The 17,747-nt window shown below is 45.2% G+C and overlaps 1 protein-coding gene across 1 annotated transcript in view; it reads right to left on the reverse strand.

The window, feature by feature from the left end:
• Positions 1 to 10,579, reverse strand: part of LOC115073142 (sodium-dependent serotonin transporter-like) — a 66,209-nt gene extending 55,630 nt beyond the window's left edge. The window contains exon 1 of the mRNA XM_029571345.1: positions 10,363 to 10,579. Within this exon, the coding sequence (XP_029427205.1) occupies positions 10,363 to 10,579 (217 nt within the window). The remainder of the gene's footprint in view (positions 1 to 10,362) is intronic.
• Between the last annotated feature and the right edge of the window lie 7,168 nt (positions 10,580 to 17,747).

Below are 17,747 nucleotides of genomic sequence, written 5' to 3' on the forward strand. Positions count from 1 at the left end.
CGATGATATACCACAGTTGGTTGGGGATGTCCTCTGCGTCAAAGGACTGGGATAGGGCATCCGCATTAATTTTCTTGTCTGCCAGCCGGTATCTCAGTTCAAAATCGAATCGCTCAAAAAGCGTTCAGACATTGGGCCTGGTGTAGATGTTCCAAGTTCTTATGATCAGTGTATATTGTGATTCGGTGTTGTGCACCCTCCAATCAGTCCTGCCATTCCTCAAATGCCAATTTTATGGCTGGGAGCATGCTGTAATTTCACTCAGCAGAAAGGTCATGACTGCTTCGGATGACCAGGTCTTGGTATTGGCTCCTTTCTTGGTGAGTGCTGTGAGGGGGGTGGTGATCCGAGAGTAATTGGGAATGAAGTGTTGATAGAAATTTGCAAACCAAGGAACCTTTCTAAGGCTTAGAGGCTGGATGGTTGCACACAATCTTCAATACAATGTACTTTCTCTGGGTCCATACGAAAGCCCCTGCTAGAAACGATATACCCCAAGAAGGGTAGATTCTCTTTCTCAAAGGAGCATTTTTCGAGCTTGGCATACATCTTGTGAGCCCATAGACACTGCAGGACCTGATGGACGGTCTGCCAATGGGATTGAAGGTACCATGAGAAGACGAGAATGTTTTCGAGGTACACTATGACAGAAACGTATAAAAGGTCCTGGAAGATCTTGTTCATCATGTTTTGAAACACTGCGGGGGCATTGCACAGCCCAAAGGGCATTACCAGATATTCATAATGACTGTCCCACGTGTTGAAGGCTGTTTTCCATTCGTCACCTGATTTGATGCGAACAAGTTTATATGCTGCACGAAAGTCCAACTTGGCACCCTGAAACCGTTCAAGAAGTTCTGGGATTGGAGGCAAAGGGTACCAACCCATTTTGGTTATAGCTTTGAGTCCTTGATAATCAATGCAGGGGCGTAATGTTTCATTCTTTTTGGACACCTGCTGGCGAGGTGGAAGGTCTGATGAATCACTTGTCAAGGTGCGGGATAGCCCTCGGCAGGAGATTAATGGCACAGTCAGAAGGCCAATGTTCCAGTAACACCTCCACCTTACTCATGGAGAACACATCCGCAAAGTCCACATACTGCTGAGGTAGGCTTACTGAGGTCGTGGCCACAGGAACTGCCACTGGGGGTCTAACTTGAGGAAGGCATGAGCCATGACAGCAGGGCCCCCAGTGGGTAAGCTGCATTGTCTTCTAGTCAAATTACGGCAAGTGATGCTGCAACCAAGGTAGTCCCAAGACTATGGGGTGCACCGCCTTGTCAATGATAAAAAAAATGCTTGACTAAGATATGTCCATGGCAACAGGACGGAGGAGGGCCAGCCCCACCAGCAGAAGAAAAATCAGCCATTCACCTTTTCCTCAGGTGAAGGCTCCATTGTCTTTCCCTGTGGTGGCACCTGAAACAATCAAACCCGCAGCTCATTGGTGCTAGGTTGGTAAATTTGGTCATGAGTGAAAAATCAAGTAACAGTGAAAAAAACACTTGAGAGAGGGAGAGAGAGACCAATATGTAACTTTGCTATTTATACCACTGTAAGAGGGGGCACTTTTAACTCGGGGTGGGGTTTGGGGGTGGGGTAGATTGGGGGGGGGGCAGTTTTGCATACACAATCAGAGGTACAAACAGCAAAGTTGACATCACTGCAGATTTTCTATCATTTGGAGCAATGAAAAGTAAAGTAAAAGTTGATTCATACTATGTACTCTCTACCTAGCTTGGTGCACTCTCTACCTAGCTTCAATCAAGCTAGACAGAGAGTACATTGTATAAATCATCACCATTTTTACCTTTCATTGCTCTGAATTGTTATGGGAGTCTCTGTTTAGTGGACCCTTGGGCCGACCTGCTGGAGACTGGGAAAGATGGTCACTGTCTCTAATGAATAGCAGGCCGGGAGGCAGATGTTCAGGCAGGACGTAGATGCTCTTCACCCTGGAAGCTGGTATTCCCCCGGGAGGAGCCCGTAGGAGCCCAACTGCTGGGACTTAGGTGGCTTCACCCTTGGAAGCTGAAGCCCCGCCGGGAGGCCGTAGGGACCCAGCCGTTGGGACTTAGGCGGGTTGTGGATCAGGACAGGTAACTGGAACCAGGCTAGGACAGTAGCAATACTGTAACTGGGCTCGGGTTCTGGAACCAGGCAAGAACTGTAGCAGGATTCGGGTACTGGAACCAGGCAGGAACTGTAGCAGGATCCGGGTACTGGAACCAGGCAGGTACTGTAGCAGGCAGGCAGGAACTGTAGCAGGCAGGCTGGAACCAAGCAGGTACTATAGCAAGCAGGCAGGAACCAAACAGGTACTGTAGCAGGAATGGAGCGACGAAGCAAAGCGAGTCATTCTGGGGCACAGCGCAACAGGAAACCGGGAGGCTAACCCGTTGCAAGGCAAAGACTGGATGACCGCGGCCGGCTTATCAAGGCGGTGGCGTCTGACGTCAGGAGTTGGGCGGAGTCACCACTGGCGGGAAACGGCCTAGAAAAGCTTCCAAGTGGCGCGCGTGCGTGTCTAGGAGCCGGGCGTCCATGAGAGTCCTCGCAGCGGCACAGCCCCAGCGGGGACGCCGCCAAACAGGCTGCAAAGCAGGCCCCTGAAAGCGGGAGCAGGTCCGGGAGCCCGGAGGTAAGGGCCTGGCCGTGGGGCTCGCGGCCAGAACCACAACACTGAATGACAGGAAATCTGCAGTGATGTCAAATTTGCTGTTCGGACTTCTGACTACTCCTCCAAACTCCACCTCGTTAAAAGTGCTCCCTCTTACAGTGGTATAAATAGCAAAGTTACATATTGGTCTCTCTCTCTCTCTCTCTCTTCCACCCAAATGTCATGTGTGATAACAAACCTTTTTGTCAAGCGGAAGAGAGGATTGCCAAGGAGATAAAGGATGGTGACAAAACATTTTTCAGATACATCAGCGAAAAGAGAAAAGTTCAAAATGGTATAGTGAAATTGAAAGGTAGAAAGGATCAATGTGTGGAGAGTGACAAAGAAATGGCAGAAATATTAAACGAATACTTCAGTTCTGTGTTCACTAAAGAAGACCCTGGAGAAGGACCATCTCTACTTAACAAGAAACTGGAGAGGAGTGGAGTAGATGAAAATCCATTTACAGTAGAAAATGTATGGGAAGAGCTGAAGAATCTGAAAGTGGACAAAGCCTCAGTATCCTGGGATGAACCTCATCAGGCCGATGAGGTTCATCCCAGGATACTGAGGGAGCTCAGAGATGTGCTGGCAGGTCCGCTGTGTGACCTGTTCAATAGATCCCCAGAAACGGGCGTGGTGCATAGTGATTGGAGAAGAGCGGTGGTGGTCCTGCTTCACAAGAGTGGGAACAGAGAAGAGGCTGGTAACTACAGACCGGTTAGCCTCACTTCGGTGGTGGGAAAAGTAATGGAGTCACTTTTGAAAGAGAGAATAGTGAACTATCTACAGTCCAGAGAATTACTGGACCAGAGGCAGCATGGATTCACCAGGGGAAGATCCTGTCAAACAAATCTGATTGACTTTTTTGACTGGGTAACCAAGGAATTGGATCAAGGAAGAGCGCTCGATGTCATCTACTTGGATTTCAGCAAAGGGCAGATGGACCTTGACACGAAGACAAGACTATGAAGATTGATGCAACGACATCACATGGCACGAAAACTTGGGTTGAAGACATGACACCAGGACTATGAAGACGTGACACCAGGATTGATACAACGGCATCGCAGACGAAGACTTGACACCAAGGCTGATGCGAAGGCATCACGGACCATTGGTCGATGCGACGACATCAGAGACATGACGCTGAAGTGCAGACATAACAAGGAACTTGGAAACCAGACGAGACGAGAAGTAGGGAAGGCGGACATTGGCACTGTCTCTCAGGGCGCCCTACTCAGGCCACCCGCGGGACTGAGTCGTGGACCACCCTGTCTCACTGTGCGCCCTACACAGCCCTTTCCGGCTGGCCACAGACCACGAGGAGAACGGGACAGCGCAGAAAAGATCCAGGACATGACAGCTCGAGAGCGCAGGACACCAGTCCACCTGCAGGCCACTCCAACCCGGGAAAGATGTCGTCCGAGGGAGTCCGGCCCACAGGACCAGAAAGCTCAGGAGCGTAGGAGACGAGACACAGGAACAAACATCCAGGAAGGCAAGAACACCAGGATGTAGAAGATCATCACAAGACACCAGGACATCTGGACGAGGACCTCAGGCACAAAGACTTGACATGACACAAACGGACGAAACGAGGAGCTCCACAAAGACTAGAAGACCTTACAAAGGCTCTGGCAGGCAGGAGCCTCCAGAGAGAAGTCACCTCGTTGCAAGGCCAAGAACAGACTGACGGAGCAGCCCTTTATAGGGCTGAAGCAGGAAGTCCCATTGAAGGTGGGGCCAGCACACTTCCTGTGCCTGGCCCTTTAAATGTAGCAAGGAGACGCGGCCGCGCACCTAGGAGAGCAGCAGGGAGCTGTGCAGGACCGCGGACAGCGGCCTGCACCGTTGTCATTACGTACAGACACCGGCAGAGCCTGAGGAGCAGGCCCTGCCGTCGGCAGCGGCTCCAGCCGCTGCGGGGAGCCCCGGGGGCGGCTCTAGCCGCCGGGCCAGCCCGGGGATGTGGCCTTAGCGCCGCAAAGATGGGAGCAGTGTCGGGGGTGGTCTCGGCCCCACAGGAAGGCAGAAAAGGCTGCGGCTCTGGCCGCGATGAAGAGGAGACTCCAGGGCGGCCTCCGGGCCGCGTGGGAAGGCCGACGGCGGTGTCCTGCCACGTCGGCGAAGAAACAGCATGGGGTGAGTGTGCCTGCTCGCAGGGAAACCCGCGGACAGCGAAGCCATAACAGAGTAGGGCTAAATGATAAATTTTCCCAATGGAAAAGGTGAATAGTGGAGTGCTCCAGGGATCTGTTCTGGGACCAATGCTTTTTAATATATTTATAAATGACCTGGAAATTGGAACAACAAGTGAGGTGATCAAATTTGCCAACGACACAAAATTATTCAAAGTTGTCAAATCACAAGAGGATTGTGAGAAATTGCAAGAGATTATGGCAAAACTGGGAGACTGGGCATGCAAATGGCAAAAGAAATTTAATGTAGACAAGTGCAAAGTGATGCACTTAGGGAAGAGTAACCCAAATTATAGCAACAAAATGCAAAGTTCTACATTAGGAGTCATCACTCAGGAAAACGATCTAGGCATCATCGTTGAAAATACACTGAAACCTTCTGCTAAGTGTGCAGCAGCGGCAACGAAAGCAAATAGATTGCTAGGGATTATTAGGAAAGGAATGAAGAATAAAACAGAGAATATAATAAAGCCTCTGTTGCTCTGTATCCCTCCATAGTGTGGAGTACTGTGTGGAGTACTGTGTGGAGTACTGTGTTCAGTTCTGGTCACCACATCTTAAGAAAGATATAGCAGAATTAGAAAAGGTACAAAGAAGGGCAACCAAATGATAAAGGGGATGGAACAATTCCCCTGTGAAGAAAGCGTAAGAGGTTAGGACTCTTCAGCTTGGAGAAGAGTCAGCTGAGGGGACATATGACAGAGGTCTATAAAATAATGAGTGACATGGAACAAGTAAACATTAATCAGTTGTTTACTCTTTCAAAAAGTACAAAGACCAGGAGACACACAATTAAGTTACTGGGTAATACATTTAAAATTAATAAAAGAAAATATCTCTTTACTCAATGCATAATTAAGCTCTGGAATTTATTGCCAGAGGATGTGGTGAAAGCTATTATTTTAGCTGCATTTAAAAAAGGTTTGGACAAGTTCCTGGAGAAAAAGTCCATTAACAATTCCTAAGGAAGAATTGCAGAAATCCACTGTTTATTCTTGGTATAAGCAGCTTGGAATATATCTACTCCTTGGGATCCTGCAGGTACTTGTGACCTGGCTTGGCTACTGATGGAAACAGGATCCTGAGCTTGATGGACCCCTTGGTCTGATCCAGTATTGCAGGCCTTATGTTTTTATGTTCTTATGCACATTCTTTAAAAGTTTAGGAAGTTTCAGCATCTACACTGGCACTGCTGCACTGCATTCTCCAGGTGAATGCACTAAAGAACATCAAGAAAAAGTCACTCCTGCTTGTGACAGTTAAATGCTTTTCAACTTCTCTGCTTCTATTTTGCAAATAATATGCAAAAGAAAATCTTATTATGAAAAAATCATGCAAAAGGGAACCTTATTAGGAAGATTCTTTTGACTTCAGAAACATGCTAAAACTTCTTTGTAGAACCTAAGAGCCTACTTACCAACAGCAGTGTTTTGCTTTATAAATTATAGAGATGTTATTAACATTTTGTAGCCCAAAATAATAGAATCCTTCTTGTTTTCAGCCTATGTGTCTTTTCTGCTGCTGCCTGGCAAATTTTAGGTATGTTTTGGAAACTGATGTCTCTTTATTTCTAATTTTTCTAATTTTTCTAGGATTTCTTTTTTGGCTTTCAAAATTTGAAAACAAGCGGTTCTCTAGAAATGGGAATAAAATAATATAATTTTTGTGCAGTGCAGGTGGTGATCTCTGTACTGATTGATAAATGATTCCCTAATCTCTGCTCTGAGCTGCTGGTTACTCCATGTTCCTGATCCTGATCCATGTTTCTGATCCTGCTCTGTGTGTTCCTGAACCTGCTCCATGTGCTTCTGTTCCTGTTCAGGCTCCTCGTCCCCTTGGCTTGCTCTTCTGGTTCTTGACTCAGCCCATCCCTAGATTCTGCGTTGTCTGCCACCTGCCCTGACCACTTGCCTGCTCACCGTCTCTCCTGCTAGCTGCTGGCCCCAACCTCTGGTACATCCAACCTCGCTTTTCCGTTCTGCCTTCAGGATTGTCTGCATCCAGAGACCTGCTCTTAAGTCCTGCCAGCCCCGGCACCAAGGGTTCAACCTGCAAGGAATGAGGGCTGGTATAGGTGAAGGTCCAGTTGGGTTTCCACCACCTGTATCCGCCTCCCAACAATGAGGACCTATAGGAGCTCCTCTTCTATAGGTGGCACCAACCTCCTCTCGGTCCAGGAGTCCACCACTCCGCACAACAATGAGTCAATAAAGAGAGGAGCACTCTATAAGTGTATCCAACAGAATGATCCTTCAAAGCAGTGAGGCACAATGACAAACAAACTGCAAGAGATGTCCTGTCTTTGACTCTCCTGCAGAGAGCCTTTTACCGCAGGTTCTTTTCCTACCACAGCGTTATTGCTTTATTTGTTACTATTTCATAGGGCTTTTGGAAGCTCATCTTGGCCATTTATGGATTTGGATACACTTACAGATGGTGCACCTGGAGTTGAAAAGTAACCGGCTGCAGCACACAATCCGTATGTGTTGACTAAAACTGCTCTGGAGCAGGAGAAATAGTGTCTTCGAGCTGGTAGAGAAAATAAACGCACATATGAACAAAAAAAAAAATTAAACTATTTAGAATAAACTTGGTTCCTTTTTTTTTTTTTTTTTTTTAGAGAGAGAGGGTGAGATAAAACCGAAGCGTGTTTTCAGTAGATTTGATTAACCAATTTTCCTGGAGACTACCTCCCAAGTAAAGTGGCAGCAAGACATAAGGCAGGTAGGGGACGGAATTTCAACCCTTCAGTCTACATTTATTAATGCAACCTTTGCAGACACTGCTGAAAGAGTAAAGCAATCACCAGTTCATAAGTAAACGTTTCTGAATGCCAGATTATCCGATTTCGATGATTGAAATAAAGTTCAGATCAGCGCTGATTTATTCCCTGGCCATTTTATCTTTTACAAGGATTTTGTAAAGCTGCCATTAAATTTCTGTTTGCAAACAGCTTTTTAGGGCAAATTTATTTAATAAGGTATAACTAGTACCGATGTTTTGGAGGAACTGGGAGAGGAAATTCCTTATATCTCTGCTATGCTTTGATTTGCCAAAACAAAATTCGAACATTTCCCGTCAAAATCCTATCATTTCAGGGTCGATTTTTGGTTTTTGGTTTTTTTTTTAAACAAGGAAAGATGTAGTGCCTCTTCTGTTTATTGGTTCAAATAAAAAGGAACATAAGAACATAAGAACATAAGAAAATGCCATACTGGGTCAGACCAAGGGTCCATCAAGCCCAGCATCCTGTTTCCAACAGTGGCCAATCCAGGCCATAAGAACCTGGCAAGTACCCAAAAACTAAGTCTATTCCATGTAACCATTGCTAATGGCAGTGGCTATTCTCTAAGTGAACTTAATAGCAGGTAATGGACTTCTCCTCCAAGAACTTATCCAATCCTTTTTTAAACACAGCTATACTAACTGCACGAACCACATTCTCTGGCAACAAATTCCAGAGTTTAATTGTGCGTTGAGTAAAAAAGAACTTTCTCCGATTAGTTTTAAATGTGCCCCATGCTAACTTCATGGAGTGTCCCCTAGTCCTTCTACTATCCGAAAGAGTAAATAACCGATTCACATCTACCCGTTCTAGACCTCTCATGATTTTAAACACCTCTATCATATCCCCCCTCAGTCGTCTCTTCTCCAAGCTGAAAAGTCCTAACCTCTTTAGTCTTTCCTCATAGGGGAGTTGTTCCATTCCCCTTATCATTTTGGTAGCCCTTCTCTGTACCTTCTCCATCGCAATTATATCTTTTTTGAGATGCGGCGACCAGAATTGTACACAGTATTCAAGGTGCGGTCTCACCATGGAGCGATACAGAGGCATTATGACATTTTCCGTTTTATTCATCATTCCTTTTCTAATAATTCCCAACATTCTGTTTGCTTTTTTGACTGCCGCAGCACACTGAACCGACGATTTCAATGTGTTATCCACTATGACACCTAGATCTCTTTCTTGGGTTGTAGCACCTAATATGGAACCCAACATCGTGTAATTATAGCATGGGTTATTTTTCCCTATATGCATCACCTTGCACTTATCCACATTAAATTTCATCTGCCATTTGGATGCCCAATTTTCCAGTCTCACAAGGTCTTCCTGCAATTTATCACAATCTGCTTGTGATTTAACTACTCTGCACAATTTTGTGTCATCTGCAAATTTGATTATCTCACTCGTGGTATTTCTTTCCAGATCATTTATAAATATATTGAACAGTAAGGGTCCCAATACAGATCCCTGAGGCACTCCACTGTCCACTCCCTTCCACTGAGAAAATTGCCCATTTAATCCTACTCTCTGTTTCCTGTCTTTTAGCCAGTTTGCAATCCACGAAAGGACATCGCCACCTATCCCATGACTTTTTACTTTTTACTTTCTAGCGGGGCAAGTCTACTGATAAGCCAAAGGAAGCAAATCAATCGTTTTGGTCTTGCGTATCTTCAACAGGAAGACGAGGCAATAAGAGCATTACTTAGGATAACTGCTCCTCTTGATTGTACTCAGCTCTGAAAGGAAGCGGTAGAGACTGCAAAAAAAAACAAAAACCAAAAAAAACCTGGTCGAATGTAAGTATCGTAGTATTAAATCACTGCTTGCTAAAAAGAAATAAATGAATAAACTACGATCGCTTCCAGAAACCCACGAAACAGCTCCCGCCTGATCGTTTTTCAGCTTGGCGCGGCGGAATCGGAAAGCTGGTACCATGGACAGCTCCCCACCCAGGCACACAAGGATCGTCTGCGAGCGAGTGAACGAAGGGCGAGAAAGGAAAGCCTGGGGAGGATCGATCTGAGCGCCTAAAACAGAGAAGGAAACAGTAAATGGGGGGGAAGCAACCATCAGATTCTGTCATTATTTCGATCCATTGTTCAAATTAAATTTTGTTTGGGATTTAGGTTCACTCCTTAAAATAAAATCACCTCAAAATAAAATTGAAGAAACACAGTCAAAGAACCGGTAAAGGTGTTAGATCGTTCCCAGTAGCTCACAAAACTTATTCAACTGAGGAGGCAAAGAGTGAAAAGAAAAACAAAAAAACCACAAATGCCTTCTGCAGTGAATTCGGATTTGTAATGGAAAAAGTTTCTTCGTATCACAGAAACGTATTATAATATTAATTACATATCTATTTCATCTGTAGCAGAAATATCCAATATTAAACTTGCAGAATTCCTAAAACAATGTATATGGTTTACAAAATATTTTCCTTAGCACTTTGTTACGATGTATTTGTGACGTGCTCTTTTTATGAATGATGAACTTGAGAAACGGGAGAATAGAGAAAATATTATACTTCCTGCCCTGTGCGGCAGAGCCTTTAACTCTATCGGGGATCTGTGCCAGAGAAAGTGGATGAAAGAAGCACGATATAAAGCAATTCTCTACAGCAAGAGTTCTCTCTACAGCAGGGTTCCGCTGTCTTCAACAAAAAACAACCCCCAAAAATACGCAAAGAAAGGACAAAGTTAAAGGTGCAAGCTCCTTACCGCCCCCATTCTGATAACAGATATAAGGAAACCTCCACACGTTGCCCAAGTCTACAGCAAATCCAATGACGGAGAGCAGGAAATCGATCTTTTTCCTCCACTTGTCTCTGGAGTCGGTTTGGGAGGTCAGGGGCAGCGGGCTGGAGCTGTGGCTGGGCTCCGTGCTGCTCTGCCTGGGCGGGCTGCCTCCAGGAGCTGGGCAGCTCTGCTCTGACATGCCGGCACTGCACCATTCAAACAGTGAGGACATGGAAGCAGATTCGAGGGGTGTGGGTGTGTGTGTGTGTGTGTGTGTGTGTGTGTGTGTGTGTGTGAGAGAGAGAGAGTGTGTGGGTGTGTGTGTGGGTGTGGGTGTGTGTGTGTTTGTGTGTGTGTGATTGTGTGTTGGGTGGGGGGGGGGGGGGGGCAGTGTCACTTCAAAGGAACTTTTCCACCGAGTGGGACTGCTCTGCAGCAGGGAGCAGCCATGGGGAAAACTCCGTCATCTGGCCAAAAGCAGGGGGAAAGGAGAGACCACACCCCCACATTCACCCCACACCGCCGCACAAGACTGTCTATGGTGGGCTGCGTACGTTCAACAAATGGAAGAGAGGAGCGGCTGGGAGAGTAACTACCAAATTCACATATGAACCATTAGAGCAAGTACTTTATGAAGATGAAACATAAAAGTAGGTGGTTTTTTAAATTTTATTTCAGCTCCCCCAATAAAACAGTTTAACATGGAAACACAGAATATGGCAGCAGATAAGGACAATAACATCCCTGTAGCCAGCCCAATTTCCATCCTGTTGCCATGCCTTAGACTACCTCGTTGATCTCTGGCTTTCTCTTCACTTCCCCACAAGTAGGGATCCTCTGTGCTGATCTCAGGCTTTTTTGACTTTCCTATTTTTGCCCCCATCCCCGACTCCCAACACTGATATTACTCCTGAGTCTACCTTCTTGCAGCTTTATCCCATGATCTCTAATTTTAGAACTTTAGAACTGTGCTTTCTGTGCATTATTGCTGCCTCTGAGGTATTTAAATTCTTTATCTTATCCTTCCTCTCTCGGTTTCCTAGGGGCAGGAGTTCTCACAACAATTTTTGGTGACCTCAGAATGTGTCCATTAGCTCTTGCTGATTGCCTCATTGACAAATTTTCCTAAAATACTCAGTTAACGGAGGAAAATTAATGGAGACTCTGCTGAATTAAAGGATAGTGAACTACCTACAATCAGGAAGATTACTGGATCTGAGGTAGCATGGATTCCCCAGGGGAAGGTCCTATCAGACAAATCTGATTGATTTTTTTGATTGGGTGACTAGAGAATTAGATGGAGGAAAAGGGCTCCATGTGATCTACTTGGCTTTCAGCAAAGCTTTGGATATGGTCACACATAGGAGGCTCATGCATAAAATGAGAATTTTGGGACTGTGCACCAAGGTGGTGGTGTGGATTACAAACTGGTTGACTGATAGGAGACAACATGTTATGGTAAATGGAACCTAATCTGGAGAACCATGTTAAGTGGAGTGCCACTGGGGCTGGTATTGGGACCGATTCTGTTCAATATGTTTCTTATGTTCTTATGTTTTTAATATCTTTGTGAGTGAGAGGAAGGGATAGAAGGTGATGTTTGTCTATTTGCCTGAAGGAGTAGAGAGCATGAAAAGAAAGCTTGAAGAGTGGTTGAAGATTTGACAGCTGGGATTCAATGCCAAGAAGTGCAGAGTCAGGCATTTGGGATGCGGTAATCCAAAAGAGCTATATGGTGATGGGGGGGGGGGGGGTGAAAGATTGTTGTGCATGGACTAAGAGAGGGATCTTGGGGTGATAGTGTCTGGCAAGCTGAAGATGGCAAAGCAATGTGCCAAGGCAATGGTTAAAGCCAGAATAATGTTGGACTACATAGAGAGAGGAATAATCAGTAAGAAACAGAAGGCGATAATGCCCTTGTACAGGTCCTTTGTGAGGCCTCACCTGGAGCACTATATTCAGTTCTGGTGTCCGTATCTCAAAAAGGATAGGGACAAGATGGAGGTGGTCCAGAGAAGGGCGACCAAAATGGTGTAGGTTCAATACTGGAAGACTTATGAGGAGAGGCTGAAGGTTCTGAATATGTATACCCTGGAAGAAAGGGTGTATATGGATTTAATGATGTACGAACTTCAAACCTTTTCCATTGGAAAGGAAACAGTAGAACTAGGGGTCACAAAAGAAAACTCAGGGGGGAGACTCAGAACCAACATCAGGAATTATTTCTTCACAGAAAGTGTGGTGGAAACCTGGAATGCCCTTCCAAAAAGGTGGTAAAGATGAAAACAGTGAAAGAATTCAAAGGGGCAAGAGAGAAACACTGTGGAACCCTAAAGGCCAGAGGATGGAAATGAGGAAAACGGTGCATGGGGGTAACTTGCTGGTGTGACGGTTACTACCCTGAACCAATAAACCTTGATGTTTTTGATTTAACTGCAACATTGCTGTTACTGTGTTACTTCCCCCAATCACTGGTTTTCAGGATATCATCAATGAACAGACATGGAACGTATCTTCATGCACTTATATACAGTTACAAATCATACCTCTTCATTAGAAATATCCTGACTGCTGGGGGTAGGGGGTGATGGGCAAGGACAGATTTGAGATGCCCTGTTCAATAGCTCTCAAAACAGGATAAACACTTTTTTGTCCTTTATCTGCTACAATTATTTCAGCTGTAATGTATCAAAAAGTTGAAAAAATCTCCACTAGGCACGTTAATCATAAACCGCCTTTTTGAAGTACATTGCTGGATTTGTGAGACAAAGGAATCAATTTTGTTGCAGACATAAGAACTATTACCACACCTTTCCCCTGATAAAGGACTAGCTCTGAAACCTGGCCATGTTGGGAGATAATAAGCTAAGTAATGCAGGTGAAGTTAAGCTATATATAGTTGGAGTTTAAATAGATGTTATACAAAAAAAAAAAATATCACATTGACCGGTGCGAGCTAACACAGAGTATATGTATATTTATGATACAACCTTTGAATGGTGATTCAACAAGATATTTAGTAATGAACTGTATTAAAAAAGACATATAATACTAATTTTAAATGCAAAATTTATTTTTTTTGAAAAAAATCATTCTGTGGTACTGCAATTATGAAGCAAGGGTGGCTGGTGGTCAGTTAATGATTACATGTTATCTACTATTGGGTAACCTGGATGGTACCTTAAATAGTGAATATATGAAACTACCACCTTTTAGATATTTGGATCTATAAGTTGATAAAGCAATTTTTTTCACAATTGTTTTTGACACTATAGGGGTGGAGCCATTTCATTTTTTCTATTTGTTTTTACGATTATTTCAGCAGCATGCTGCTACCATTGCTCTCTTTTGCTATTTTCCATCAATAACAGGAAAAAAAAATCTGGTTTTGTTTGATGCGCAGGAGGTAGACCGTTGGGCCGAGGTGGGGTTGACCCTACCCGTAAGGGGGATTCTACAGGTCCCTCCATTGGCAGGCGGAGTGGGCTGACTAATGGAGGCCCTCTGGAGCTTTGCCAATACCAGCTCTCATTTCCCGCAGGTTAAGCCTTTGGGTTCTGGGGCCGGCTGGAGTTAGGTGGGCCTCCCTATGTAGTCGTCGATAAGAAGATGGAGAGGGGTCGGATCCAAGATGGCTGCACAGTAGATTGCTCGGCGTCTGCTCCATGGCTGATATGATTATTGTTTCCTGAGAAAGAGAACATTGCCTTGATGGGAAGGAAGCATAAACCAAGGGGGGAACCATACCCTGCGGTCCCCCCGACGCCGCCTCTTACCGGACCCATGGATGCACATGTCCTGTGCGGAGAACGAGAAGAGGGAGGCCAGCCGCTAGAGAGAGGAGGAGGGGAAGTGGAGCTCCCCTCTCTCCTTGACTCACTATCTCCTTTTAGCCCCGCAGAGGGAGCTCCACCAAGGAATCCTGCTGTAGAGAGACGCACTTCCGGGGCAGCAGGAATGCTGCCGGACCAAAGTGCCAGGGCAGGGAGCCTGGGTGGGACCACCAGAGGTGCAAGGCCAGCAGAGAGCCCAGTTCCATCGGGGTGAAGGAAGAAGCACTGCACTGGAAGAGACGGGCGTTTGTGTGGAAGTGTCCCCTCAGACTGTGTCATTGACCGTGATAAGACCCACTGTCTTTTTGTTAGAGACTCTATGGGAATCAGTTGTTGAGATGAAGACTTCCTTAATGCAGTTACTACAGCCTATGGGCCAGATTTTATAACATGCGCGAGGGCATAGATTTGTTCACGCAACCCAGCGCGAACAAATCTACGCCCGATTTTATAACATGCATGCGCAACCCTTTGAAAATCTACCCCATGAGTACAAATTTAAAAGAATTGGAAAATAGAGTTGAAATATTGACTCAAACTAATAGTAATTTGGAACAGCAAATTATTTCAAACAGAGATCAAATAAAGAACTTCAACAGGCGCAAACTTTAATGATAAAAGATAAAAAGAATATGGCAGTGAAAATAGAGAATATGGAGAACCAAATGAAGAGTCGGAATTTAAGATTTATAAACTTTCTGCAAGTGCCTTTGAACTCCCCTAGAGAGATGTTCAAGAAATATCTTCGGGAGGTTTTGAAAATTGATGAGTCAGCTATGCCACCTCTATCAAAGATTTTTTACTTGCCGCGACTGAGGAGTTCAACTGATCAAAGAGAGGCTCACGTCTCAGAGATCCCGGGAAGGGAACTTCCACTAGACATCTCGGCAATATTAAGACATCAGATACAGAATAAGCATTTCCTGCAACTCTAATAGTGACCCTGGAATTAGAGCCAGACAAGGAGTGGTTGCTTAAGATATGTCTAAGAAACAGAAATGTTTTATTTCTAGGCTGTAAGGTAAGAGTTTTCCCTGATGTCTCTAGAGATACTCAAAGAAGGAGGAAAGCCTTCCTTCTTTTGAGACCGCAAGTGTTGTCAGTTGGGGGAGTTTTTTTCCTCAAATTTCCTTGCAAATGTATAGTTAAATACGCTAATAATATGTATATATTCTTTGACACCCCCCCCCCCCCCAACTGACCCAATTTCTTATAGGGAAAACTCCAACAACGCCTGATGGAAACAGTATGAGTGCTTTGTGTCCCTCATAAAATAATATTAGCTCTCTGAAGCTACCATGAAATTTCTTGTTAGTAAAAAAGGTTTTTCTTGAGGTTGTGTCTTCCACCCCCCAGCCTTATTAGTGGACTTAATACTAAGAGAATAAGTTTGTAAATTTTCAAAATTTTGTTTCTTTTTTGTAAGATGTATTGGGATTATTCTCTGTACTGTCATTACAAGATGTTGTCTTGTTAATTATGTAAAAATTCATAAATAAAAAAAAAAAAAGAAGAAGAAGATGGAGAGGTCAGCCCAGAGGCAGCAACGGCAGAACTAAAGAGTCTGTACTGGATGAGGCGGAGTCCCGGAGACCCAGGCGCCAACAGGAACCAAATTCTGACAGGGGGCGCCCGAGCAAGAACAGGCCAAAGCCTGAAAGGCCAAGTCCAGAACGTAGACAGTAGAGGCAAGGTAGATCAAGCTGGAGTCAGGGCTGGCGGCAATCAAGGAGTGATGGCAAGGCAAGGCTGAGGTCTGGACTAGGAGTTGATTAGTAGCGTGATCAGGCAAAGCGGAGGTCTGGACTAGGAGATGATCAAAAGTGTAGTTGGGCAAAGCAGAGGTCGGGTCCAGGAGAAGATCAAAAGTGTAGTTGGGCAAAGCAGAGGTCGTGTCCAGGAGAAGATCAATGGTGTGGTCGGGCAAAGCAGAGGTCGGGTCCAGGAGATCAATGGCTTGATTGGGCAAAGCAGAGGTCGGGTCCAGGAGAAGATCAATGGCGTAGTTGGGCAAAGCAGAGGTCAGGTCTAGGAGAAGATCAATGGTGTAGTCGGGGAAAGCAGAGGTTGAACAGAAGGAGATCAGTTCATATGGGAAGCTGGTAGCAGGAACGCAGGAACGGAGAAGACAACCAGGAACAAGAACTCGAAGGAAACAGGAACTAGGAACACGGAGGAATCACCAAGAGGCAACGAAGTACACGACCATCATGGATACCTGTTGCAAAGGCAAAGGAATGTTGACTGGGCCTGGCCTTATAGACCGGGACCCAGTGACATCATCAGAAAAGGGCTGGCTGCCTAATGCGTCGTGGGCCCTTTAAAAGATCTGAAGAGGTGTGCGCGTGCGCCTGGGGAGCCAGACATGCCAAGGGAGCAACAGCAGCGTCCGAAGACCGCCAGCAGGAAACAAGGCCGCAGAGAGGAGGGCGGCGCAAGAAGCGCTCCCCCTGTGACATGGGGAAGCCAAAGCTGGTTCAGCGCGAGGTGGCAAAGGGTAAGGAAGGCCGGTCATGGGTTCTGTGGTTGGCCGATGCAACATTGTTTGGGAAATGTGAACAAAGTATCGGGCTGATACAGTAAAAAACACGGGAGAGCGGGCAATACAGTAAATATCGGTATATAAAAGTTACAAATAAATAAATAAATAAATTTAAATTAGGCCCGGCGGTAAAAAGAGGCGCTAGGGATACTAGTGCATCCCTAGCGCCTCTTTTCGGACAGAAGTGGCGGCTGTCAGCAAGTTTGACAGCCGACGCTCAATTTTGCCGGCGTCAGTTCTCAAGCCCGCTGATAGCCACAGGTTCGGAAACCAGACGCCGGCAAAATTGAGCACCCTCCGACTTAATATCACCATGATATTAAGTCGGAGGGTGCACAGAAAAGCAGTTTTTACTGCTTTTCTGTACACTTTCCCGGTATCCGGAGAAATTAGCGCCTACCTTTGGGTAGGCGCTAATTTCTGAACGTAAAATGTGTGGCTTGGCTGCACATTTTACTTACTAAATCACGCAGGAATACCTAATAGGACCATCAACATGCATTTGCATGTTGCGGGCGCTATTAGGTTCAGGGGGGTTGGACATACGTTTTGGACGCGCTATTACCCCTTACTGAATAAGGGATAAAGCTAGCGCATCGATAACGCGCGTCCAAATTCCGGCTAACAGTGCGCTGTATCGGCCTGTTAGTGATATAAATGTCTCACTATACCAGGGTAGGCAAATCTGATTTTCAGGATATCCATAATGAATATGCATGCAATGTATTTGCATAAAATGGAGGTAGTAAATGCAAATATAAATTGTGCATATTCATTGTCAGGCAAATGAGGACTAAAGCTGACTACTTTTGTACTATACAATAAGTAGTGAACAATTACTTTAGAACAATAGTTCTCAAATCTGGTCTTTGAGTACCTCCAACAGGTGTGGTTGTAAGGATAGTTACAGGGAATATTCATGCCATATGACTGTATATACCAAAATCAACAACCCACATACAAAAAGTTTTTTTTACATTTGTTTTCCTTTC

The sequence above is a fragment of the Rhinatrema bivittatum genome, chromosome 11, assembly GCF_901001135.1.
Source record: "Rhinatrema bivittatum chromosome 11, aRhiBiv1.1, whole genome shotgun sequence".
In the NCBI taxonomy this organism is placed as follows: domain Eukaryota; kingdom Metazoa; phylum Chordata; class Amphibia; order Gymnophiona; family Rhinatrematidae; genus Rhinatrema; species Rhinatrema bivittatum.